The following is a 25893-nucleotide window of genomic DNA, read 5'->3' as shown; positions in this document are numbered from 1 at the left end:
TACACACCTCAAATCTCTCAAACCTTTGAGCCTCAAGGCGAGTGCAAAAAACAAAGTTTTTTTTTACAATGCAATGCGAAATCAGCTTGCACGCTGGGGTCAGAGCAGCGATGCCTGCAGAAGCAGTATTCAGCCACCCAAAAGCCGCTTTCCCCCCGAGCAGTAGCAGCATTGCTGTGCCTGCAGGCAGTCCCACCAGTGATTCCCACCCAACAGGTGCCCACCAATGGGGGAGCCCCACTGAAAGAAGATGTGAGAGGGATGCAAGACAGGCTTCCCCCTGCACCAATAGAACCAAAAAGGGCAATGCCACCGGGAACCCTTCAGGCCCGGTGGACGGGGGGCGTGTGGCCTCAGTGGTGGGGTAGCGTTCCGCAGTCCCAAATACGTACCAACCTAGACTTGACCCGCTTCGGGAGCTCTTCTCCCTCGGCGTAGATATCCTCACGCTTGGTTATCCGCTCGGACTCGTCCTCAAACACCACCTGTGCACATGGAACAAGCGCTGATTTAAAATCACTGTCATTGGCTCATTTCACATTCACTGTGGAATGAAGACTCCCTCTCGGCTATCTTCAACTACTGCTACAACATAAACCGCTTACAATGCAAGTCACTGGAGGCACAAATTTTCGCACTACAACCAAAACAGTGTTTTATCAAAGGGGGTGCACATGCAAAAGACCAAGCAACCGCGCGTCTGGGAATCAAAGCATACGACTAAGATGAGCCCTCACTTTCGTTGGCGAGGTGGGTGGTTGCTCTGCTTTCAAAGTGTAGCACAGCCACTGCAAAGCATTTCATTGACTTTGTACCAAACTGCAACTTTAGCCACCGATTCTCGATGAGATGGCGCTGGTTAGGCCTAGCCAGTGGGGGTTTCGTGCGGCAGGCCGTCGCAGGAAGCTCACCTTCAATATATGTTCGTACCCGTTGAATAATACACGGGGATTTGGCATGAGATCACGGTACGAGGTTTGTTGGCGATCAACCGGTGGTTACCGTGAACGCACTGAGCTGTGTGTCGTATGCCTGATTCTAAAGGAGATGTGCAGTTTTTCTCGGTTAATTTCTTTTTTCTTATGGACACGAAAAATCCCGACCAACTAGAGGCTAACAACTTTGCTGTAAAAGATGACGGTATGGATTTGAGTCGCAAACACAGAGCAGGGCTGGGAAGGGAACATAATGCACAGAACAAATAACCAGTGGTCAATTCCAGGTAAGCCACCGGTATATTTATCCTGCAATACGTTTTGAATAATAAGCCTGCTTACTCACCAGACAATGTTGCTACAAACATCAAAAGCTCACTATTCCTTTCTCACAGCAGAGATTCTACCGTTTTTCTCAAAATACTGCTTAGTAGCTAGCAAGACAATGCTCTTACAAACATCTAGAGCTAATGATTACCAGCTATTATTCCTGTACTCACAGCAGTGATCCTACAGTTTTGTTCAAAATACTGCTCGCCCCAATCCTCACTCACTCACTCATGTGCAAGTGCCCTCAGAGAACTCGCAGTTGGTCTTGGTAGCAGAGCAACTCGAAGAGAAAGAACATAAACTGACGGGATCTGTGCTGCTGTCTTGTCAATCCACATCCTCTATACTTGAGGAGGAATAGCACATGTCCTGCCTACCATTCTTCATTGTCCTAGTACCGAAATGAATCCACTACAACTCGCCCATCCTTTTCTCCTTTCTCAATGCATTTTAGTGAACTCCTGCAGTGATATGCAGTGCAAGAAAACATTCATCATCACAGTGCAACCATGCCATGCCTACAGTTCTGTCCCCATGAATGACCACCAAATGTCCTCTCCTTACCGTGTACAAGGTGATCGTTCTGTGTCCCTTGAAGACAGCGCTGTACAACTTGCCGTCCGTCCAGTTCACTTGAACTATGTCGCCAGGGTTGGGTGGTCCTGCCTGCACGCAGTCACGATCCTGAAAGAAAATTGGCCCAGTGCCGTTACAGAACGATAGGAAAGATAAACGCTGGCTACATGAAAATATAAGGAGCTATGAGACTTACAATGCCAGCATTAATGACCTGACTGAACACTGGCCATTCCCCTATTGGTGCTGAACAGTAGCGACCTTGTATTCACATGTGTTCTCGGGCTTAAAGGGGGACACAGGTCTTAGAGAAAAAAAAAATCGCAAAAAAATCGATATTCTGAAAATGGTATTTTTGGAATTTCCAACTATTACTCTACCACTTTACCAAATTTTTCGCATTCTAAATCGATATTTCAGTCGTAATATAAATTTTTGGCAGCAGTGTCAGCTAAATACAAGCTGAAGTTTCTGTAAAAAAGCGCTTTTTCCACGGCGCGTGATGGCCCCTGCAGTCGTTCGGTCCCGCCAACCCGTACATCGTTTGAAAGAGCAGTCTCTCGTCTTCATTTTCTCGCCATCACTGGCTCCGTCCACGCATTGGCAGTGAAGAAATTCCGCCTTAAAAAGAAGTCCGAATGAGTGCTGCAATTGCTCAGCGAAGGCATGTGACCCTCAGCTAGCCGCACCATTGGCTAGACTGGCATCGTCTGCATCACTCCGCGGCCGCTGCGCATGCCAACGAGTTTTCCCACGCTGGTAGTGATGTCGACCTCGACTCCAAAGTTCGCTACAAAGCATAAATTTGGAAAAAAAAGGAAGAGGAAGTCACCCTACAACTTCGAGAAACGACTCTCCGCCGCGCCGCTTCCCGATGACAGTGATAATGACCCGCTTCCGGAGTAGAGCGACGCCGGAGGTGTGTTAGGCCCAGTTTCAGGAAGCGCTCCTGACAACGGCCGCGTTTCATCGACGTTTCGGCATGATACGACTATTCTGCAGCCAGAAGTATTGCGGCGTTTGGACAGTGAAGCCCAACAAAAACTTCAAGCATTAGTGTCAACACCTGCTACTGACCGCAAATCGGAACTGCTAGATCGCGTTGACGACACTGCTGGAGGGACAAACGAGCTGGCTACGAGCTTTTTCATCGCAACTTTCGACTGTTTGAATGCGCTACTAGCGTCTATGAATCGTAAGTGCGCGGTTTGTGGTGGTCGCGTCACAGTACGAAAAGGTGAGCGGGATTTACCACAATATACACAACACTATACACTTACACTATAACATAGCTGCTTAACCAGTCTGAAGAAAATGTTAGGCAGGCACAGTCACATAATATTGAAACCCTCGAGCGTGGCACTGAAGATGGCCATGACACACATACCCTATCCAGCACACAAAGAAGGGAAAGCTGTGGCATACATTCTGCTGCTATAGTGATGGCAAATTACAATTTACTTCTTAAGATCAATTACATAGTATCACTGCAGCAAGCAGCTGGAGCATCGCCCTATGTAATGCCTTGGCCGTGACAAAACAATACAACTCCCCTCCCTTCACTCCCAAAAAAATAAAATAAAAGTGTGGTGTTTCAAATGTTAAACCCACAATCCAACCGAGGCATGCCTAGTAGGGACACCAGATTAATTTCCACGATCTGGGGTTCTTTAACGTCCACCTACAATGTCCACACAAGTGTTTTTGCATTTCGCCTCCATTGAAATGCAGCAAGGATCAAACTCATGACCTCAAGCTCAGCAAAAAACAACTCCCATTTACAGTTCACCTTAACCATTGAGTACACGTGAAGTGGTTCATATTGAGCTAATTTTTTTTACAGTGACTCTATAGAAGTCCAACCACACGTTCCCACACTGTTTGATACATCCAAGAATTCTGCTTACCAGAGTTCACTGTTCACTCCCGGGGAAATGAAAAAGCAACTTTAGATGTGGACATGCCGTCTCTTCACATGCAAGAAACTTGCGGTGCGCTTACCACTATGTCCTCTGGCCGCATATTGTCGCAGGAGGAGTTGTCTTCGAAGTCTACCGAGTAGAAGTCTTGGCTGCGACAATCTCGTACCTGTCCCCAGTAGTAGCGGCCGTTCTTGTGTTTGGCCACCACACGACTGCCGGGCTCCACTGCCGGCAGGGGCTCGGCCGGCGGGCGCTGCAGAGGACATTCCGCAAGTGGCAAGTCAAGGACACCAAGGACACTGAAAATGTTACCCACAAACGGCTTTATGCTGCAGCAAACTTTCACTAATGCCGTGGAAACCCAAAAACATGCAGAGATGTTTCCCTGGTTTGTGTGCCACTGAGACTTGGTTGCGTTTAATTTAACATTTCTCATCGACTATATTTTACTTGTGCGCGAGTGCCCAATAGCAGATTTCAAGTTGAATATCAAACCAAAACAAGAAAAAGATGCCGAATATCGAATCAAATATTGAATATCCTAAAATTTTTCAAAAGATTTGATGCTTACAAATTTTGGGCAAGAATACACGGTGCTGCACCTGCTTGAAAGTCTAGTCTTGCATAACAAGAATGTAGCAAGCTGACATTAATTTAGGTACACAAATTAAAGGGACACTAAAGGCAAATATCAAGTCACGCCAAAGTGATAGATTAGTGCTCGAGAATCTCTAAGGTGTCAATATCATCGCCAACAGAGCCTTAATACCGTATTTACTCGCATAATGATCGCACTTTTTTGTCAGAAAAAATTGACGAAAATTCAGGGGTGCGATCATTACGCGGGTTAAATTTCCCGCGAAAAAAAAATATTTTTTTTCGTCCCCCGTTTGCTGCGGGATGCGGGTGCGGGACGCCAAAACAAAAATGGCGGCCAGCTGAGCAAGCCGAAAGCGCCAAACGCTATTTTTTTTTTCTTCTCGTGAGTACATTACATGCATTGAAACAGTTTTTTCCGTATCAGTAATGAATAATATCGTTAATATCGGCAAGTTTCCGGCAATAACGTAGCCATGTCCACTTTGAGGGGGCAGAAACAGATGGGCGCGCTTAGCTGCCAGTGACATAGAAACACATGGCGGGCATGCTGCGGAAACTGCGGCATCTGAGAGTGGGTGAATATCTTAGCTGTGTTACAAGCGTTGGCGTATGAATAAGGTACACTTTTAACGTATCAGTGTAAACGTGGCTACTATCGTTGCCGCTTGCGATTTGTTGCTTGCCCACGAGTGCAGATGAGAAGAATCGAAAGGCGCCTGTTTTGTTGTTGACCACAACCATTATAAAGCCTACACACAATAAAGGAAAGTTTGGTTGTACCTCTTTTTGTCATGGAAGTGCGGAAAGTGATGAAAGTAATGAAATGAGGCATCTACTTAAGAGTGTTTGGTGCGTGCAGACCGCCTGGTTCGTCTTGAATAGTCGTTCGCGTAGCATTCAACAGATGGTAAGCGCAATCATTATTAGCTAGACTTGGCACACGACATATCGCTGCGGCAAGTTCGGGGTGCGATCATTACGCGAGTGCGATCATTATGCGAGTAAATACGGTAATCAAGAAATTGAGGTAAATGCAGGACATGATTAGAGACTCCCCCCCAAGATATTCAAGTACTTGCCCAATGACGAAAGCACTCCTCAGCTGAATTCTGTCACTAGTACTCAACCACTCGTTGCAAAGAAACATCCTTGTATTGTATTATCAGATGAAATAAAATGCTGTTCGTCCAGTTCTAGTTCACTTTTAGAAAAAAACTCATTGAAATTACCGTTGACAACGGCGCGGGTGATCGAAAGGTTTTGTTTTCGCTCGACTCTGCGCTGCCAATGCTTTTCGAGTTTCAGTGATTTCGTTATCGTGTAGTGCTGCGCTGGGATTGCTGGCTCGCAAAACTCTCACAAATTGCAAGTAGCAGACAATTCAACTTCCATGTGATGTCGCGGGATGACCGAACAGTCTATGCCACTCAACCAAATAGCAGCTGCAGTGGCAAATCCACCACTCTGTCTTGGCTCGGTACCACCGTCTGTCGGGTGCCATGCTACTTACCGACGACAGCAAAGGGCGGTAATGGCGTATGAAACGTAACCACTCCCCCGGTTCGGTGGTGGGAGATTTGAATTTAGAAAAAGGTATTCAAACCCTTCACCTGCAATTTTCTTGTGAGCAAGTCTTTTCTTGGCACGAAACAAGTTTTGAAAGGTTTCTGGAAGGGTATTTAAACAGTCCACGTCGACTTAGTATTTGCCTTTAGTGTCCCTTTAAGATAGAGTACAGTTTACTCTTATAAAAGGGACGGCGCCAGTAGAGAGTGAGCAGTGCCATTTCATTATCAGGTTTGGCGTGATTTGCCACCTGTGAAGGAGAATCAGGGCAAATTGGCATGACGACAAGCCAAGTTGGGCCGCTTGAGTAGTACCGAGTGCCAGTGCGGGTCGTGCAAATGGGCACAACTGAGCAGGCAAAGCTGTCAGTGAGATGACAGTCTTGCTTAGCCACTCTAAATCTTTTGATCACGTTCCCAAACCACAAGTCTTTTGGGACCTGTGCGTGAACGGGCAGTCTAAAGGTGAATTGTTACGATTTTTACATCCCAAACCAATGCCTGAGCTACGAGGAACCATCATGCCAAGGCATCCGATGAATTTTGACCGGCTAAATCTATGAACTTTTTTTTTTTTTTCACTCTGTCTTCATTGAAGTGTAGCCGGGAATCTGAACCCCAAACTCCATGCTCAGCAGCAGGAGGATGCTGTAGCCACTGAGCAAACGTGTTGACTCGTTAAAAGGTTCCCTGCAAAATTAACTTGATGGAGAGAGCTTGTCTGCCCACTGTTTTGAAAGAACCTAGCATGCTGAATGCAAGTACTGCTGGACCACAGCACACGCTACCTCCCGTGGTGTCACTTTCTCAAGTCGTGAAAGAGTAGTGTCCTCCCTGACCTTGGTGTCGCCCTGCGTTGAACTGTGCTTGATGCACTTTATGAAGATGGGCAGTGGCCAGTCGGAGGTGAGGAACGAGACACCTGCGGCGTGGGCGCACGTGACGTGGAAGGCTGTCGTGCACTTGCCCGATGTGCACTGGATGCACGCGCCCGACTCCAGGGGACAGCCGAGCCGGTCTCGTAGCTTGTGGCAGTACGTGCAGCGCTGGGAGGAAAGGGAGGTGGTGGGAGAGAGTAATAAGTTAAAGGAGCACTCACACATAGTATCTTCAAAGCTGTACAAAACTATATGGTGCATGTCTCACACGACAAAAATTACCCTTAGCAAACGTGAAAGCTGAAAACTATTTGAAAAGGCGGCAGCGCAACAAAACACGAACGGCACTCGTCCTTGTCGTCTTGTCTCCATCCGTGTTTCCTTGCGCTGTTGCATTTTCAAATAGTTTTCAACTTTCAAACGAACGGCGTTGTTCATCAAGCAAACAAAGCAGCGTGAACTCTTTTCGAAGAGTACACTAGCGTTACAGATAGCAAGGTGGCAAATAAGAGTATGAAAGTGCTATTCATTGTGGACAATCGCCCAGGTCACAGCAAAATATCTAACTTGGAGGCGGTTAGAGTTCCTGCCAGCCAACATGACATCTGTGCTACGACCGATGGACCAAGGTGTGACTTACGTTGACCGCAAGTTCTGCAGAAAAAGCCTACTTCAGCTAATTTTATTACCGTACGAAAAGGGTAAAGGATATGAAGCTGACTTGCTGGGAGCAGTCCATCTTCTATGCAGCACCTGGCAGCAAGTTCGTTCAGCAGGTATCGCCAACTGCTTTACGGCTATCGTCAACTACTCGTGCCACCAGTTTGCCACAGGCAGAGACAGAAGAATTCATTGATTGCGAGGAACTCCGCCAAGAAGTGATCAAACTTACCAGCAATGGTGCCACAAAAAACAATGTGAACTTTTGCAAGTACGTGCTATGCAAGCAGCCGGTGACCGGTGAATTCACTGGCACTAAAATCGTTGGGATGGTTACAAATGGAGGGGACAATTAAGACGACGACGAAGGACCTTGAGAGGTGCTAACATCAGACGAAACAAGGAACATGCTTCGCTTGCTGTGAAATAAAGTTGAGTGCAGCGGCTGGAACAATCGGCTGATGTGGTGTGTAAAGCAGCTCGAGGACGCCTTTCCAAATCCAAGTGCTATCATAAAGCGGACCAGCCTTGCGCAGCTTTTCTGCGCTGAACAAAATGGCAGTGCCGCAAAACGAAGCTGGTTGAAATATCTACTATGTTTTGTATTTTTCTTTGAAACCTTTATGAAGAGCCAGTTTTGAAACTCTTGTTGAAAAGCTGGTAAGTAGCGGTGAATGTTTTAAAAAGAACTTGACTTTTCACTGCAATTTCCGCAATGTGGCTTATCTTGAAATTTTTTCCGGTTTTTGCTACTTCGAGTTAACCAGGTATTATCGTATATGATTTCGATTTGTATTCGATAAATTCAATATTTGCACACCCCTAATTTTGATATTAAAGTTGGTCTCGAAATGCTGACCCTGGCGTCGTCGCCATAACTACAGTGTTGTACTTTGCCATTCATTTCCCTAGTTCAACATGGTGGCCTCTGCACATCGCAATTTTCACAGTGGAGGAGGAGTTCTCAGCATTCCCAGCACTCATTGGGAGGTAGTGCAGGGGCTGTAGTTTCGGACTATCAGAATTGGGGATACTTTTACAAGATTACGCAAGATTTTGTGCAACTAGCACTAATGCATCCATTTGTACTGACAGAGTTCCTGGCAATATGCTCAGAAATTGCACTTGTCACTTGGCCAAGTATGGTGCCGCTCGTAGACGTCCATGCGTCCGGGGCAATGGTTGCGCGCAATCTCAGGGAAGTGAAACTATCCCCGAAACTTAGTCTGAGAACACAGCCCCAAAATTCATGCAGGTGATACGGGAGCAGTTGCACACGAGTAGGAACTGGCACTGAGTGAGAGCTAACTAGTTCGCAAAGTTCAGGACAAACTGAATAGACTCTCTCCAGTGGCAACAGTGCAGACAGTGATGGACAGCACACACACTTCCGACTCACCAGGCGGGCCCTCTGCGGTGTGACTCTGAGCACGTCCACAGGTGAACGGGTGTGCGGGTCCACCAGGTGCACCTCGGGCACCAACAGGGCGCACAGCAGGTGCACCCAGCGACCATGCGTCGTCTGCTTCAGGGCACCCCCGCGCAGCGAGCAGAGGCAACACTCCTGCAGAAGACGGAACAGCATGTGGTTATGTGCACTGGGTGCTTCATAATACCCTAGCTACAGGCTCTATTTTCTTATGGTACGTTCTAATGACACTACATTCAGTATGACAACATTAATTAACTCAGCCTAACAAGCATATCCTTATAAGGCGTACCCCGGCTCAAACCCATAAAGATACAGTCAACTCTTGTTACAACGGACCCTGATAACCGAGCTATTACCTCCACTCACTAAGCTATGAATTAGGGCACCGCGGCTGGCACACCAAGTGTTGGTGCTAGCTGCCCATAGTGCAGGTGATTCGTGGCAGCACTGACCAACAAAACTGAACATTGTAGATGGTTATGGCAGTAAATCACCACTGTAGAAACTCTGGGAGAAATGCTCAAAATGCAAAAGCACACTTAATGCTTGCAAAAGGTCATTTCAGAATGAACCATGCAAGCCAGGTCGGAACTTACCACGCTGACAGGTTGAATCGCACACCGGTCGCACTTCCAAGTCTCCTTGATGACGGGCACAGTGACACCGTAACAGTCTGGAAGAAGTAGCAACATGGCAAATTGCTCTAAGCAAAAAAACTATGAATGCATGCAATATCACAAGCAAGCATCATATTTCGTAACAATTCACATCTAATGCTCTTCGCCACAGTACTAGGAGTCGACGCGTGATGCACTTAGTCGCGCAGTTTGAGATGGCAATGCGCGGAGAACCTAGTCGCGGGCTTGAGGAGTAGATGCTCGATGTACTTAGTCAGGCAATCGAAGGCACCGATGCACGAAATGCTTAGGCGATGGTCCGAGAAGTCTGTGTGCGATGCGCTTGGTCGCCGGGTCAGAGATGCCTATGCTTGAAATGCTTAGGCACGGTTCTGAGGATTGTGTACGCAATGTGCTTGGTTCGCAAATTCCGAAACACCGAGTGCTGAAAGGCTTAGCCGCATATCCGAGGATTCCACGCAAGATGTCCATGTAGCGACCGTTTTGACATGCCGAGATTACGACGAGTGGAGACTGTCGAGACCCGCGAGGTGCAAAGAGCCGAGCAGACGACGCGAGCGCCAGACCAATAGCAAACCCCGCTGGAGTCACGTGGCGGGAGCAGCCAATTGAAGACTTTGGCACGACTTTCAATTATTTGCCTTTTGTGAGCTTGTTTCTCTATGGAAGAGATAGCTGAAGTGGTTTAAGACTGAGAAATACGCTTTCCGACAAGACCAAGATGGCGGCGTTCGGTTACGCCGTTTCGGAGATATTGTGACTTGAAAAACGCTGTTCTTTCTCGATTTCCATGAAAATTTTCGCCCCCTTGTCTATTAAAGCAAACTTTTTTAGAGCACTTCTACACGGTTTACAGTGATATTTCGGAATCAGATAGAAAAATAGATTCCTTTAGAAACTGAAAACGTGTTTTTCAAAAAATCCCTTTTGGGGGGCATTTTTTGCGATGCGAAAGCCGCGAGAAAGAAAAAGCATCTAGTTGCGAGTTCCTTATTTTCTTGTGACACTGCCCTCACGAATACTCCTATAACAAATGGCACTTTGAGGTCCCATACACACCAGCAAGGTTTCCACTATGCCATGCTTTTTGTCACGTCCTGTGTTTGTTGTGCCCAGTTTGTCGGAGGGTAAAACGTTACTTGACTGAGCATGCTTGCAATCTACCAGAAAGCATTTAGTGCTTTGCCCCATTATACTTTTCACATTCAAACTCGGCAAACTGACCCCAAGAGAACAACAGGAATGTACAAAACATTCAAGGACTTTAGCTTCAAAACAAAATGCGTGACTCACGTTTGTGAACACAGACAGAGCAAGAGGAGCAAACGAGCAGCTCGCTCGACTTGACGTCTGTGTCGGGAATCTCCGGCATGCCCACTTCGGCGCTACGCACCACGTCCAGGCCACCATTGACGAAGCACACGGCAGGCATCCACACGGCACTCGACTCCGGCACTGTGGGCTGCTCTCGGGGCGTTTCCTCACGTGAATACTGCACAGCAGGCGAAATGCGTTGCCAGATCACTATTGGTTTCTACACATTAATTAATGGCAAACTGCACTTGTCAACCTGCAGCAAGCTTTATTTATTAGGGTTTAAAAGGTTGTGAAATGAAATGAAGTAAGGTCAGGAAAGGAAAGAATGTCCCTTGCAACAAGGTCAATTTCGAGCAGGCAAGTTCACTTTTCATAATGACCATGCCAGCAAGCAACAAATATGTTTTGTGCAAGCATGGGCAAAATGAAATTGTCAATATGCATGCTTACTATACCAACAACTGATGAATTGGTGTTCACTGCTGCACAGAGAGATATGTCGCTAATACAAATGTGTCCTTTCTTTTTTACATTATATGCCTCCACCGAGCTTTTGGTCTATACAGAAGCATTCATATTCTTTTAGACGACCTGGAGAAAGCTCATTCTGAAATTCGCACAAAATAAGTATTTGTACATTAGCTAGTCTTCACCCCATCACAGGTGCTGCATAAAAGTTCCATAGCAGGCATCCTAGTGTATGGTTAATATTATGTAATGGACACATGCCTAGCACTAAAGATTAGTATATCTGCTCACTGTACAACAGCACGGCGACTCACGCCAAAGAGAAATATCATTTTAGATGTTTTACTAAATTACCATTCTGCAATACCAACAAAGCCACTTTTATGCCCAGAGAAGGCTTGGTAAACCAGGAAAGACGCAAAAACAAAAGTCCACCTGGCTGTGACATCATGAATGTTGAGGCCCTCTCTTTGCGTAGAGCCAACCTTCTATTGGTAAAGATGGACTTCACAGTAGTCTAAAGAAGCAAAAGATTGAACTTAGCCAGCTTTAAAAGCTTCTAGAGCCACAATGGTCCAAATACAAAAAAGCACCTTGAAACCTGGGATGCCACACCGACTTACTGGTGCCGGGCCTTCAGTGCAACTTTGACCTTAATTTTCTGTTCTAATATCAACCAATTAGCATGAAATTTACGAAAGTAGTGCTTTTAGCGATGGCTTTATTAGCGTCAACTGATTTGTCGCCTCTCCTTAGAGTGCTTTTAAAAACAAGCTGGGCACACGTGGCCCATGCTGCTGCTGCTGCTGCCCCAGCGCGTGTCCACCCACCTGGAGTGGCCGGAAGAGCAGGCAGAGGGCGCAGTGCGGCTCGAGGGTGGAGGAGTGCCGGTTGAGCTGGCGCTCGGCATACAGGCTGGCCGGTCGGAAGTTCCACAGGTCCATGTACGGCGCTGCCCAGCTACCGGGCTCCCTCGCCCCGAGACTGCCACTGCCGTTGCCACCTGTCGTGGCCGCCGGGGATGTGGCGGTACTGCTGTTGGCCTTCGACACGGAGGTGTCCCCTCCCGACGACCACCCTGGCAGGTAAGCGAGGAATTCCACAATCAAATTTCAGTATTCCAATGTTCCAAAAGCAATGCACGAACTATGAGAGACGCAGTCCTGGAATGCTTCAGATTACTTTAAGCCCACAGAGCCTAATATATGATATTTGTTACACAGAGTCTGATACCTCAAAAATGCTGATTTGAGCATGGGAAACATAATGCAAAGACATAGTAGTGTTTTTGACATTATGAAGTGAACTCTCTGTTAAAAAAAAAAAAACGGGGCAGAAAACCAATTTCTAATTCATTACTGTACAGTCACTGACCGATTTCCCAGTGCTCATGGGATGGGGAAGATAGTTTGAAAAATTTGTTCAGCCAAAAAGATAAAATTTATTAGGCTTAGAGCTAGCTGCTTGAAAAAATCTCTAATAATGCCCTGCCTCATACTACGCTTGGAGGCGATCAGTTTTGCTTGGATTTGCGCAAGACTGACATCGTCTCCAAATACTCAGTTGCTGCTTTGGTGATCTCATCCACCGAGATTGAAGAAACAAGCTATGTTTCTACGCGCCACTTGGCTCTCGCAAAGGCACATGAGGTGGCACCGAGCACCCAAATGCGAAGCCGCACAAACACTCAAAGATGCGAAGTCCACGAGACGCACTTGCTCTGTGGACACACCGCCTGCAGAATGGTGAACGCCTGTTTATTCGGACATTTCCGCAGTCCCCGTGAGGTCCGAATAAACGGTCGGCGACTGTAGAAGTAATAATTTACCTCCACTACCCACTTGGGTAATAGAGAGGAATTTATTTCATAATCCCTTACAGCTAAATAACCATTTAGCCCAAAGTTTAGGCATGATTGCACCAGTAGCCAGAGTCAGACAAAACTTTTGAAAGTCCGCTTCCCGATTTCTGTGCATCGAGACTGCGTCCAAGCTCACCCAACAGGTCCACACGCTGCATGATGAAATGCAACGAGCGCGAGGCAGGGAGCTCAAGGACAAGCAAGCCTCTACAATTCGGCCTTTTTGGTCATCACGCCCAAGCTACTGCCATCACCAGCCTATCAACTAAGGGCAGAAAAGTAAGTTTATTATGAGCACTTGGCGAAAGACAGCTCCCAGCTCATCTGCTTTCTTTACAACTACATCCTTGCTTCTGAACGCCACAGAACAAGGTGGCAAAGTTGACAACAGGCGTGCTCATCCTTTAATTGTAGCGGCATGAACAGAGGTACTCGCCAAGCTCAACCACAATGTCCAGAAGTTTCGATGCCAGTGACAATAAAGTGTGGCTAGGCAGAGCCACACTTTCATAGTCAATCCTAATGTGCATGCCAATGTCGACCTTAGCGCACATTAGAACCAAGTGCAAGTTGCTACCTAGTGGACTTAGCAGGAAGTTAGAGACCCATTCTGGCAGTCTGTGAAAGCAAACTTTGCAGTTTTAAGAAGAATGTGTTCCGGTTTTGGAATCAACTCGGGCAGCAACCGTGGTTGAGCAACCTCGTGCTGAGCAACCTCGTGCTGAGCAACCTCGTGCTAAGCACCCTCGTGCTAAGCAACAAGAACACCCCAGCCACAGAGCCACCGCACCACAGGTGGCATGCTCCGTATTTTTAGCATGTCATGCACTTGCCCACTGTCACTCACCCTCATCGCTGCTGTCCTCGCCCTGGCCCCTGATGACAGTGGGATGCTGCACCTTGGCCTTTTTGGGCGCTGGGTGCAGGGGCTGGCGTCGTACAGCTGTGCTCAGGCACAGCTTGCGCGGCATGCCAGGGGTGGGTGTCACTTCCTCCTCCTCTGCCTCATGGGCCACCTGGAGTTGGGGGGAAAAAGACGGGAGGGCCCGCAAGCCACACCAGGTCTTTCAATGTTTGTCACCAGAAGGGGGTCACCATGGAAGAAAGGAAGAACTAGGATGGAGTATGACAGGTATCCAGCATTCGCAAGGCAATCTCCTCGATGCCGTTCTCTACCTGCTTTCACTCAAGGAATCGTGGAAAATGTGCGCTTGCACGTTGAGTCCTGGCAACAGCATACAGTACACAACTTAGCTTGTGGGAATCGAGGTATGTCCCGAGCTATGTCACTCTTGGTCATGTGACATGCAACTTGAAAGGTGCGTTCCTAAGTAGCCGTTTGTAATTTAACCATTTAAGCATCTGTGTCCACGAAAGTTTACATTTATTGACTCAGTATTCCTTCGTAGCGGCAGTGGAACTTCTTTATATTAGAATGGTGTTGTTATGACTGGACTCTGATGTAACAATTTGTGTCATGCCGCCAAAGCCATGGTGAAAGACTGGACACAATCTTTAACAAACAAAGCAAATAACAGGACACTCGACTATTCTTCTCCTTCAAGAAGAATAGTCGTGCAATGCAGAAACATTTCTAACATGTGGCCGAACAAAGTACCACAAGATGTCACTGCCAGCAGTGCTGCTCATACATGTTACCATTACCAGGGTTCTGGTATTTTATTGGCGGCAATAGGTACACAAGTTAAAACTCCCTAATGTGCTAGCACAGTGACAGGCAAGTGTGAGAGACAGAAATGGCAACATGGATTAGTGAGCAGGCAAGAGATGACGATGCTCTGGATGAAATTGGAAGTGGACTCTGGACATGCATGTGACACGCAGGACAGACGAGCAGAGGTCACAGTGAGCAACAAAAAGAAAACTGCAGGAGGGACGCACAGTCAGTGGTTGCAGAGTCAAATGACATAACTTCAGGAATTTTAAAGCTGCTTATTGCTGCGTAGACTCATCTAGTGATGACTGGGTACACGTAATTAACCCAGGCACTTTTTAACAAATGCATTCATGCACCAGCACATTGTCCTTCATTCTTCCTGGGAAAAAGCATCTTAGTGTGTAGGCCCGTGTTTTTTAAAAGCTTATATAAAAAAGGAAAATCTGAGAAATGGCATAGTTTTGTGTTGCTGCCTCCCCCAAGAATTTGGGTCCTTATGCAAAAAAGAAAGAAAGAAAGAAAGAAAGAAAGAAAGAAAGAAAGAAAAAGACCTCCAGACATCACAGGCATTAGTTCTGACACTGGCACTTCTGACAATTCCTCCCATCAGTTGTATTTCCATAGAACTTTGAATCTAGTGATGTTCTACTTAATAACGTGGTGACACATCCTTAGGAAATCCACCACCCCTTCTCAGTTTTTCATTTGCAACTGTGCTGATAAATTGAGGTTGCAGCCACTACAAAACGGCAGGAAAAAAAAGAAAGGTTCCAGCCTTCCTTCTTGGAGAGAAAGGGAGGGAGGGGACCTACCCCTTTTGCTACCCAAAGTTGTAGCAAGCCCTTTCAAGGCACTAGCTAGCTAGCCCCAAGAGCGTGGGCATGACTACTTAAGTCAGGTGCCAGGGTCAGACCAAACTTTTGAAAGTCCGCTTCCCGATTTCTGTGCATTGAGGTCGCGTCCAAGCTCACCCGACAGGCCAACCTGTCGCATAGTGACATGTGACAAGGGCCACGACAGGGAGCTCAAGGACAAGCAGACCCCTACAATTCGGCCTTTTGGTCATCACGCCCTGGCTACCAGGGTCACAGTCACTATCAGTCAGCCAAGGATGGCAAAATAAAATTTTGATACTGGTCCCTCTGTTGTGACAAATCACCGGAAGTGCATGTCATGATTTCTCTTCTAGTTGCTGATGGTCACATACAGGTTTTATTGGTGCAAGGGCCAGGGATAGCCGAAGAGTGCGACCTACTAGTTGCTTCTGAATGTAAAGGCCAGAATGAGAGCTGACCATGGCCACTTAGAATGCAACAAAGCTGTTAGATACTAGAGAGAAACACCAATACAATTTACGTAGATGAAGTATTCTTTCCAAACTCTATTTACAGTAATTTCATGATAAGAGACTGATTACTAAAGCAAAAATAAGGTCAAACTACTATTTCTTTTCAATTCTATGCCAAAACCCCAGCACCAGTATGCCTGCACAGAGAAATGTTGCCTGTGTGAAATTACGGATTTTAAAGTATTCTCTTGTATTTGAGCAGCTGTGGTGCAGTAACAGTTCTCGAAACTTGCCAAGTTCAGTCTTCGGCTCTTTTAGAATACAATGTTGTCCCCCTTGACTGATAACAGAATGAACTAGGCCCAGCATGGTCACAATTCATTATGCCACAACGAGCTAGTGCGGGAACTTCAAGGTGGCATTTGCCACCCATCTTTCGTTTCTGTGTCTTTTCTGGCTTTCAGAGCCTCCTTTCACAACAATAGTGGCTGTTTTGCTATTGCAGAAGCATAATTTAATAATGAAGCTCAATTTAATTTTCGTTAGTGTTTAGCATATACTCTATCGTCATTTATTTTTTTATTTTCTTTACTTATTACTCTTCATTTGGACTTGTATATATTATATTAAATAAGGGAGTTAAATAAAGGAACTTAATTATAAAGACGAACGAAAAAATGTCGTTAAATGAACTGTACAGAACAGGCAGCCAGCAACCAGACATGCAAGAGACACGTAAGAACAACAAAGGAAAAGCAGCACAGTGAAGCGAACATGTCACACAAACACACACGGACTCTCATCTAGTATGCCCCTTACTGAACTCACAGAGCTTTCAACAAAAATTTCTAGAGTGAACTCCAGTGATGCGATCATCTATCATGGGAATGATGTTTACTACATATATTTGTCTCATCTTTATGCCCGTGGCTTCCAACGTTCCTATAATGTCCTTTATTACATTTTACCTTTCCAAGTTTTCTTCTTTTTTAACACAGCAAGGCAATTAGTATCTGCGGATATAAGTAACCGTTGCAAAATGTTGCAAATATAACACAATATTTCATTGACAACAATAAATTTACAATTTCACAAAGCTGTTTGAAGCAAGAAAGATGAAGTTTAAGCAAGTCCATCTAACTAACCACACTCTCATGCTGGCTGAAACATTACGCTTGCAGCTTCCATAGACACAGAAGGACTTTGTCCACACTGTATCAAGGAAATGAATATGTACTGACAAGTAGCTGAATTCAGCACCCCTTGCAGTGTATTCTAACGTTTGTCTTCTCTGCCCTGCATCAGGGAAATGCCTTCGTAGGAAACTCCACGACGGGCCCACACACTGGAGGTCAAATGTTTGATTTCGTGTAACTGCATCTAGAAGTGATCCTGAAAAGAGACAGGGCTAGAGGCATGCGCAAATAGCGAACATGAAGCAGCAAGATGCAGCAGACGTGCCGTATCCTGCAGTGGACAGTGCATGCAAGCAAGGGCACCTCCACACTAGCCAAGAAACATGCGTGCAATGCTGTGCTCAGCAAGAATTTCGCTGCAGAAGCTGGAGGGTGGCAAAGTATTGCTGCAACGCCATGAAATCAGCCCCTGGAATTTTTTTTTTCAGGGGCAGATTTCATGAGCAGGGGGGGAGGGGGAAGCCTGATGGCCAACCAAAAGAGCAACCTATCAGCACATTGCATATTAAGTCACCAGTGGCTCACAGGGACTATTACAACCAAGTGGTTAAGGAGAGAGCTGCACACCTCTAATAGCTGAGGAAGAGGGCTGCCTATCTATCAGAAGCAGTTTGACCACACTACCCCCAATCCCTTAACCCAGCTCTTCCGAGTAGATGAAACACTTGGAAGTGCATGGAGCCCTTACTAAGTAATGAAACAGTCTATATTTCCACTTTTTCTTTTTAAATCACGCATTGTAAAAAGTGGCCAATTGCAGCAATAACAGCAGTGAAATGGCATCTGAACCAATGGCAAAGGACAAGAAGAATAAAAAATGAAATCGGTTGTCAGAAAATAAGGCCCCAGGTCTGTACTATATTGCGGAAGCTACATGTTTATAAGAACCTGTAAAAGATAGAGAGAGAGAGAGAGAATAAAAGAATTGCTAAAGGCAGGAAGAACCTCTAGCTGTGCAGAAATGCCAAGGCCCACATGGCGAGTCATGCTGCACACGAATAAAAACTTTGAAGGGATACCACAGCGAACGTATCAAGTCGTGTGTAATGGCATAAGATGAGCAGAAGGCTATTGCAACTGTTCCAATTCTTCACAAATTCAGCGACGAGCACAGCTGAAAGAGCATGCGAGTTCTGAGGCTGCCATGCAAAACAGCTGCGGTGGAAAGAAGACCAGCCAATGAGAGACCGCGTACACTTGGGTGCACGTTGCTGCAAGCGGCTTTGGTGTGCATGTTTCTCGGCTAGTGTGGCCGTGCCCCAGAGCGGCATAGGAGTGCCGTGGTGTACAGGGGTGAGGCCCACCTTCGAGGAGGGAAGCGCGCTGGTCTCCTCTGGTGGGGAAGGAAGAAGCGGTGCCGAATGGTTGGGGGAGGACGATGGCGCGGGAACAAGTGCCTCCACCGGAGTCATCAGGGACCACTGGTCGCCCAGACTACCCCCCGGTCCCAGGCTCTGTGGTAAAGCCACGACAGCGCCAGGCACGGTGCTTTAGACAAACAACTGTTGCTCTGGCGTACGGTACGTACAGCATCTCGGCAGAGCCTCCTCACACTTCTCGTTAATAGGGTAAAACGCAGGGTCCTTAGAAGAATCCTTCGATAAAATTTGGAAGGCTAGTTACTCGTACATCTTTATTTTTCGGTATGCACTGACGCCACCTATCTACTGCTTGCAATGTGTGAAGTCTGATGACCAATATATATGTGTGAAGATGGGTAGTTCTTAAAATAGCCATGCCCTGATGTGATTGTCCTCCCAAGGCCTTGGAGAGAAAGCACCAGTGCACGCACCTCTGGGACTCATTTTATGTACACAGGTGAAAACTGGTGAATGCGCTATGCTCTGTTTCATGCTTAAAAGGCAATGCTCCAGAAACTACACAAATAGGTTTTATAAGTAGATTACTTCACATGTTTAATTGTGTTTTTGATCAGCGATGCTCCATACAAGATAACCGCTTCATATATTACAACTGCAACTTGTCAACATAAGGTTATGTAAAATCACATATTGTTTTTGCACCTTTGTGCTTCCAGTATGCGACATACTATGCTTTCATTGCGCACGCAAAAGATGTAATGTGTGAATTCGCTCAGTCAGTAGCAAAGAAGTTTATACATGCAACACCCTTCATGTAATATAATTACATCATAACAAAAGTATGCGACAGTGTTACACTGTATTGCCTGACATTTACCTATGCCTTTCCTTCATCTGTGATGCACTATTTTCTGGTCTGGTCCAAATGTCAATCAGTGAGAGAAGTTTCTCTAGAGCCTTTGTAGCATTGCCCGCAATGTATGAAATGGAGTACACATGCAGTTAAATGAGAGGAATGTGCCACTACCGACATCACCAGCTACAAACTGTGCATTGAACTCTGGCCTCCTAGCTTTGAAATGCAAGCCTGGTCTGTAAACTAATGAAAAAATTTGTGCAATGTGTTTGTGTATTACAAAAGCTTTGTGGCATGACTGTTACTACTACTGTAAAGACAGAAGGAGATGGGAAGGGATATTGATGAAGTCAGAGTCAGGGCAGGCCAGCTCATGCCTCACAGCTATGCAAGTTCTACCTGCCAGAAAGGCACCAGGCGCCGTAAGAGTTTCCTACAAAAATTAGTGGAAGTACCTCTGGCATTGCTATCGTTCAGCTACCAGTACACTGGTTTGCCTAAACCTCTTGCTTGTGACTGCAAACATTCTTGTGATGTTACTTATTACGCATCATCTTTCCAAATTTCCAAAAAGTTTTATCTTACTAAACATAGCGAGGCAATTACACTCTGTGCACATGACTAACCATCGCAAATAATATAGTGTCCAAAACAAGGCAATTGTGAGATGTTTCTGGCTCCTGCAACAAGCAAGAATGCAATGCTCTTGCGGGCTGTATGTGCTGGAAGCAATTGCAAAGCTGGAACCACGTCATGGCCAAGATGTTTTGGACACCACTTACTGTGGCTTTTAAATGCAATATTTTGTTGAAAGTGATCCGTATTCAAAGTCACAAAGCCAAGAAGGACAAAGTTTAGGCAGATCAATGTACAGCCTGAACACTGCCACACTTGCAGCTCGTGCAGACATTAGCACCAGAATTCGCTTTAGTAAGCTTTGGAGGAAACTCTCTATGATGAGGGCTACCTGGGCCCTGAACCTGTCAATGAATGTGACCTCACAGAATGCGGCTAGTCACGCTACACTTCATGCTTGTGCCTCCCTATTTGCCTCGCTCCAAACCTTGCTCCCTCTATCTGCTTCAGTGACTGAGCAAAAGTGATTAGAAATCAGCAATGCTGTGCTTTTAAGAAATATGCTCCCCAGACTTACTGTCCAATATACTGCATCAAGACGGCAAGTTGGTCCAGTTGGCTAGGATTCATAGTAAGGTTAGTTACAGCGCAACACAAGACATGGACAAAAGGAAGGTATAAAACTATGACACAGCGCTGTGTCGTCGTCTTGTGTTGCGCTGTAACGAACCTTACTACGAATTACTGTCAAACTCTGTGGGCTAGGCCGAGGAAAAAGACAAGAAACCAGACACAGCAAAGCAATGTAGCTCACGTGGGAAAACAAATGGAGACATTCAGCACACTAAATGTCAGCATCGTCCCGAGCAAAGAGAAAAGCTGTGCTCCGTTTCACACGTGGCTTGCAACATTCAGCTGAGGCCAACACCCACGCTTTTATCTGTGAGCCCAAAACCGGGCCTCGTTGCAATGCAGACTCTGCCACTTCGTTTTGGTTGAATGCTAGCGCTGTCCCTGCTCTTCTGCATTGCACATTTAGAGTGCTCCGAGCTCACTGAGCTCTAAGAGTTGTCCGAATTAACCGATGTGGGGCCGAATATGTCTACTCAATGAGGGTGTGATTTCACTAAATGATGCATATGCCTGCCGGGACCAGAGGACAAATCCAAATTATCTGATTACCTGAATTAACAAGGGTCGAATTAACAAGATCTCACTCTATTAGGTCAAATATCACTCTAGGAACTTTTAGGAGCTTTTCTTTCTTTACAGACTGGTGCACCCTTCTGTGGCTCACTTGTTTAGAGGCTGAGCTAGTTGCATTTTGAAACATTATAGTGGAAAGGATAAAATACATATCTTGAGATGTACCAATGTGGCATGAGGTGCCTTTTCATGCTGGTAGCTGCTTAAAAGCTTGCATATGCCCATGCAAGTACAGTACTAATAATTACACATTCAACAGATGAATTTTGAATGCGCTTAGTTTCCACGATTTTCATAGCGGTTGCCTTTCCCTACAAAACATCCTCGTGTAAAACTGCTTGTCTGTTTAAATCCCCCTGTTGATTAGGCTGCCCTTTCTGAAAGAAAGAAAAATGCATAGCTTTCAACTGCAAGGCAAGCCACACGTGGAACGGAGCATAACGGTGCCATGGAAAACTACAGTGGTAAAAGCGGTGCACCCATGTGTTACCACAGCATCATGCGCAAATGGGCATTGCATAGCGCATCTAAGAGCGCAACACCTCTGACTAAACACAGCCAGGCCCCACTACAGTGCACTGACTACAGCGCGTCATCCTCGTCAAGGGTACAGGGCAGTCCAACAAGAAAGAGGTCACCTAATAGGTAACCAACAAACATCTTTTCCAAATACTTGCCAATTGGCTACCCTCTCGAACAATCTGTCATGATGCACTCTCCTGACAGCAGCACACGCACAAATAAAGGAGAGACCAATGCATGGCTCTGAATGCAAATCAGGTGTTCCTCTTTCACATTGACTGTTGTTCAGCCACTGTTATTACAAACCCTGCCTTTCACAGTGGACCATCTGTACAAAAAATTCATTCCCGGATTATCCGTCATGTCCGTTACCTCCACACATGCCACCTCAGAGAGTTGGACCAATCGATTGTTGCATTACGCAACTGAACAAAGTGTCATGGTTCACTGCAGCAGTACTGCTGCCAACGGAATCTCCACCCCACCCCACTTCCTGCCCCAAACAAAACTCACCAATGCGGGCAGCTCAGTAGTGTGGTGGTACACATCCTTATCGCTTTCAGTGGGCAGCTGCGTTGTTTCCTCCGAGAGAGGAGCCACAGCCGGGGTCGCCTTGTGGGGCTCCAGTTTCGGAGGCCCCACGTGCGCCAGGGGCTCCACCACGACACTCAACTCCTGCACAGAGAGGGCATGCCCCTCCTGGATATGTAGCAAAAGAGACGGCTACTCCACACTTCAGCTATCGGAAGGGAACATCCGCATTGTGCAGACAGGAGGTGTTAGCCCGCTACCTGCTACTAATCCTTTTGTGAAGCATGCACTGAGTCGGCATGTCCTGCAAAGGGCGATTAGAGGCAGTCAACGGCAAATCCTCCCCTCTGGTTCTGTCTGGTTGACCACTGCGCTGCATGGAATTGGTGACACAATGGCACAGGTTCTCACTGCACTGACTATAGTGAGTGCATGTCCCTCTTGTGCCTCGACGTTCTTTCACTGAGGTACTGAAGTATGTATGACACACCAAGCATTCCACTCTGCAACCAACTCCTATTTTGACACCTTCAACATTGTTAGAAAAACAGAGACTAGCCAGCCCCTTTTCTCCTCACCTGCATCAGGCCACTGTATTGGGTGGGGTTTTTGCTCGCAGACACTTTGGTGGGTGAGGCATCCCTGTCATTGGTGCTGTTGGTGCGAGACCTGCGAACCCGCTTGGCCTTGTCGCCACCCTGTGCCGCCCCCTTGGGCTTGCGCTTGGACAGTGACCCCTTGGAGGGCCGCCGCTGTTTCTTGGTGTCCTCATCATCCTCGGGGTCGTAGATCTCCGTGCCATCAGTGTCGCCAGCATCCTCTTCAGGTACGAGGCAACCCTTGGCCAGCACGGGGTGGCGCTTGGACTTCGACTTGATCCTGGACAGCATTGTCAGCACAGTGAGCTACACTCTTAACTGAAGCTACGCTCATTCGATCTACGAGAGGATGTCCATGGACACTGGACCTAATTCTTTCACAGTGGGATTCTTTAGACCTCCTATGGCATCAACTGATGAAAATTGTACAAAGCTTCCAAGAAATGTGGCGGATAGGCAGCCATATTTCATATGCGAGCAGCCATTAACAAAGAGGAAAACCTATATATGTCATTAACACTGACACTGAATTTAGTGTCGAAAGCAGCAACTCCAAGTCAACTGATGTATATACTCATCATTGATTCACAATAGCATATCTTTCCTAATGACAAGTATAGTTATCATTGGCTATACCGGTAAAAGTTCCAGTGATGACTGTGTTCATCAGCGTTACACATAGGGTTAATGTTTGGCAAAAGCTCAGCAAATGAGCATCTTCATGCTCCACCTTTGTCATAATGTAGCTGCAACGTAAATCAATGACAACTCAAGCAACGCAGAAGTGAAGCAGAAAAGGTAAATTTGGTTTTCAACAACCGACCACCATTATAGCTATAACAGCACACACCTCAATAGGCAACGGACAGCCCCATGCCAAGAAAAGCAACTAAGGGAAAGCATAACAATGGCTGGTTTCACTGAATGTGATGGCAGTGCACTTTATTGCTCATTACATTGTTTATACACCATGTACATGTTTCAGAAATTAACAGCACAAAACAGACGAGGACGAAGGAAAAGAAGAACACGACACTGGCGCTGACTCACAACTGAGATTTATCTTGAGGAAAATCACATTTATATACGCCAGCCAACACAGGCCAGCATGTCAACAACCAAGCGACTGTGCATGCACATTAGTCGCTTAGTTGTTCCAACCAGCACTTGGTTGGCACAGTGATCATAGTTGGGCGTAGTGTCGAATTCGCATATCTGTGGCTTGCTTTTCTGTCTGCTTAGGGCTTCGATATGTGCGAGTTATATGCCTGCTGTGGAACATAGAGTTTATCTGCTCAAAAAAAGAAAATGCAGATCAGGCACCGATAAACTTTAACATGCCGACCAGCAGGACAGTCGAGGAAAGAGACGCACACAGTGCGCTTGTCAAAACAGGTGCACACTTCAACGTGATGCTTGCAATAACGGCAGACGGCCGGAAGCAGCTGTGAGGGCGAGCTGGGTCGCAATCGGAAATCGCTGTTCGAGCGTGCGTTCAGTTTCGCCACACGTGATTCGCCTAAGCCACGCCGACTTCGCCGCGGCTGCCGCATTGGTTCTTCATTCTACGGTGGAACCACAATGTGGATGAAGCGGCCAGTGACCTGAACGGCAGGTCTGGTGGTTCTGATGCCGAGTAAAGTAATCTTATGCATGTTCCAAATCATTACTGTCTTACCTTTCAATTTTTTGCTGTTTCAAAAATGTCTGCATGAAATTTACCCCGCATGATGAACGCAACCCCAAACTTTGCTCCAGTATGCAGTTGAACCCACTTATAATGATACCGGTTTTAACAATATATCGGTTATAACATGAAAAGCTTATGCACAGTGAGCTTTTGTATGTTTTCTATGGTGAAATAACCCGCTTACTACAACGCCGTGATGCTGCATTATCGGTTGTAACAATGAAGTCTGGCTGTTGGGTGTCCGTGCCAAAAGGTAATGAAATGTAAAATCCTTGAAAAAAAAAAAAAAAGAAATTTGAGCTGCTGCACGATGGCCCATTGCTCCAACATCCGCCCATTTTCCAGTCTTCTCAGCATGCCTCTATCCCGTAGACCTTCCACCCCTCCGAACACGAAGGACTGCGCCAACTGCACTGCTCCCAGATTGCTCACTGGATCCTTATTCAGCGCAGTTCTGCAAACAGCTTTATTCACTCACGTTCGTCTTTGTTTGTTGCGTCGAAATCGTTCCTGGCCACGCGGTTTCTCAGCTTCGTTTGACACATTGCCGAAACGGAAGATGGCTGATCCACCTGCTTATCATCAGCAATGCACCATGTTGCCAGTGAAAATAAAGTGCACAGCTACAGATTTGGAAACTTGGAAACTATGTGCTTCTAACTGGCGAGGCGATCGTCCCGAACATGCTTGCATCGGACAGCGATAGTGACGACGGCAGTGATGACGTGGTAGGGCAGGCTGCCTCAACGTTGTCCTCACAGGAGGCCCGGCAGATGATACAATCCCTCCCTCTGGGACTTCGTTTTCACGAGGAACTTTCCGTGGAGCACCTGGATGTCTTGGAGAAGGTTGTCGGTAAGCTTTGGATAAAGCATGCAAGGCTGATGGAGATAGGGTTTTCTCGTGCAAGCCAGTGAGAGTACATCGGGAGATGCTAGCGGTGATCTTGCCTCAGCCTTTCTCCTGGATTTCTCAAGCTGACAGGCTGCCGCAGCAACCCTCTTGCTTTTTTTAAAGGGCCCCTTTTGGGGCCATCAAAGCGATGTCTTGGCGGCGGTCACATATTGCTTGCCGCCCAATACCCCTCTTGGCAGTTGTTATAGCAGTGCCATTCTTTAACGCCAACGGCCGCGGCTTGTTACACGCGGTTGAAGCGCCCAGGAAGCAGTTAAACGAGTAAACATAATCAGCATCCAGATGGAGGAAGGGGCTGAGAAGTGGCACTGGCCTCCCCGCCATTATAGTTT

General features: G+C 46.6%; 1 protein-coding gene across 10 annotated transcripts in view; it reads right to left on the bottom strand.

Moving 5' to 3' along the window:
- The window catches only part of LOC126539215 (lysine-specific demethylase 4A-like), a 58815-nt gene that overhangs the window by 17010 nt on the left and 15912 nt on the right, over positions 1-25893 (bottom strand). For 5 of the 10 annotated variants that reach the window (XR_007601262.2, XM_055075260.1, XM_055075259.1 and 2 more), the window contains exons 8-19: positions 22936-23236; positions 22340-22501; positions 18649-18798; positions 14030-14198; positions 12152-12399; positions 10830-11028; positions 9495-9571; positions 8866-9030; positions 6717-6974; positions 3843-4016; positions 1830-1949; positions 393-485 (exon numbers count right to left, since the gene is read on the bottom strand). Coding sequence is in view for 9 of the 10 variants with exons in the window: in XM_055075260.1 (XP_054931235.1) it covers positions 393-485; positions 1830-1949; positions 3843-4016; positions 6717-6974; positions 8866-9030; positions 9495-9571; positions 10830-11028; positions 12152-12399; positions 14030-14198; positions 18649-18798; positions 22340-22501; positions 22936-23236 (2116 nt within the window). In the remaining variant the exon portion in view is untranslated. The remainder of the gene's footprint in view (positions 1-392; positions 486-1829; positions 1950-3842; positions 4017-6716; positions 6975-8865; positions 9031-9494; positions 9572-10829; positions 11029-12151; positions 12400-14029; positions 14199-18648; positions 18799-22339; positions 22502-22935; positions 23237-25893) is intronic. The other 5 variants (XM_055075265.1, XM_055075264.2, XM_050185968.3 and 2 more) reach the window with 3 other exon arrangements.

The sequence above is a fragment of the Dermacentor andersoni genome, chromosome 11 (genome assembly GCF_023375885.2).
Source record: "Dermacentor andersoni chromosome 11, qqDerAnde1_hic_scaffold, whole genome shotgun sequence".
Classification (NCBI taxonomy): domain Eukaryota; kingdom Metazoa; phylum Arthropoda; class Arachnida; order Ixodida; family Ixodidae; genus Dermacentor; species Dermacentor andersoni.
The sequence above is the reverse complement of the archived record's forward strand: the minus strand, read 5'-3'. Positions and strand labels throughout refer to the sequence as shown.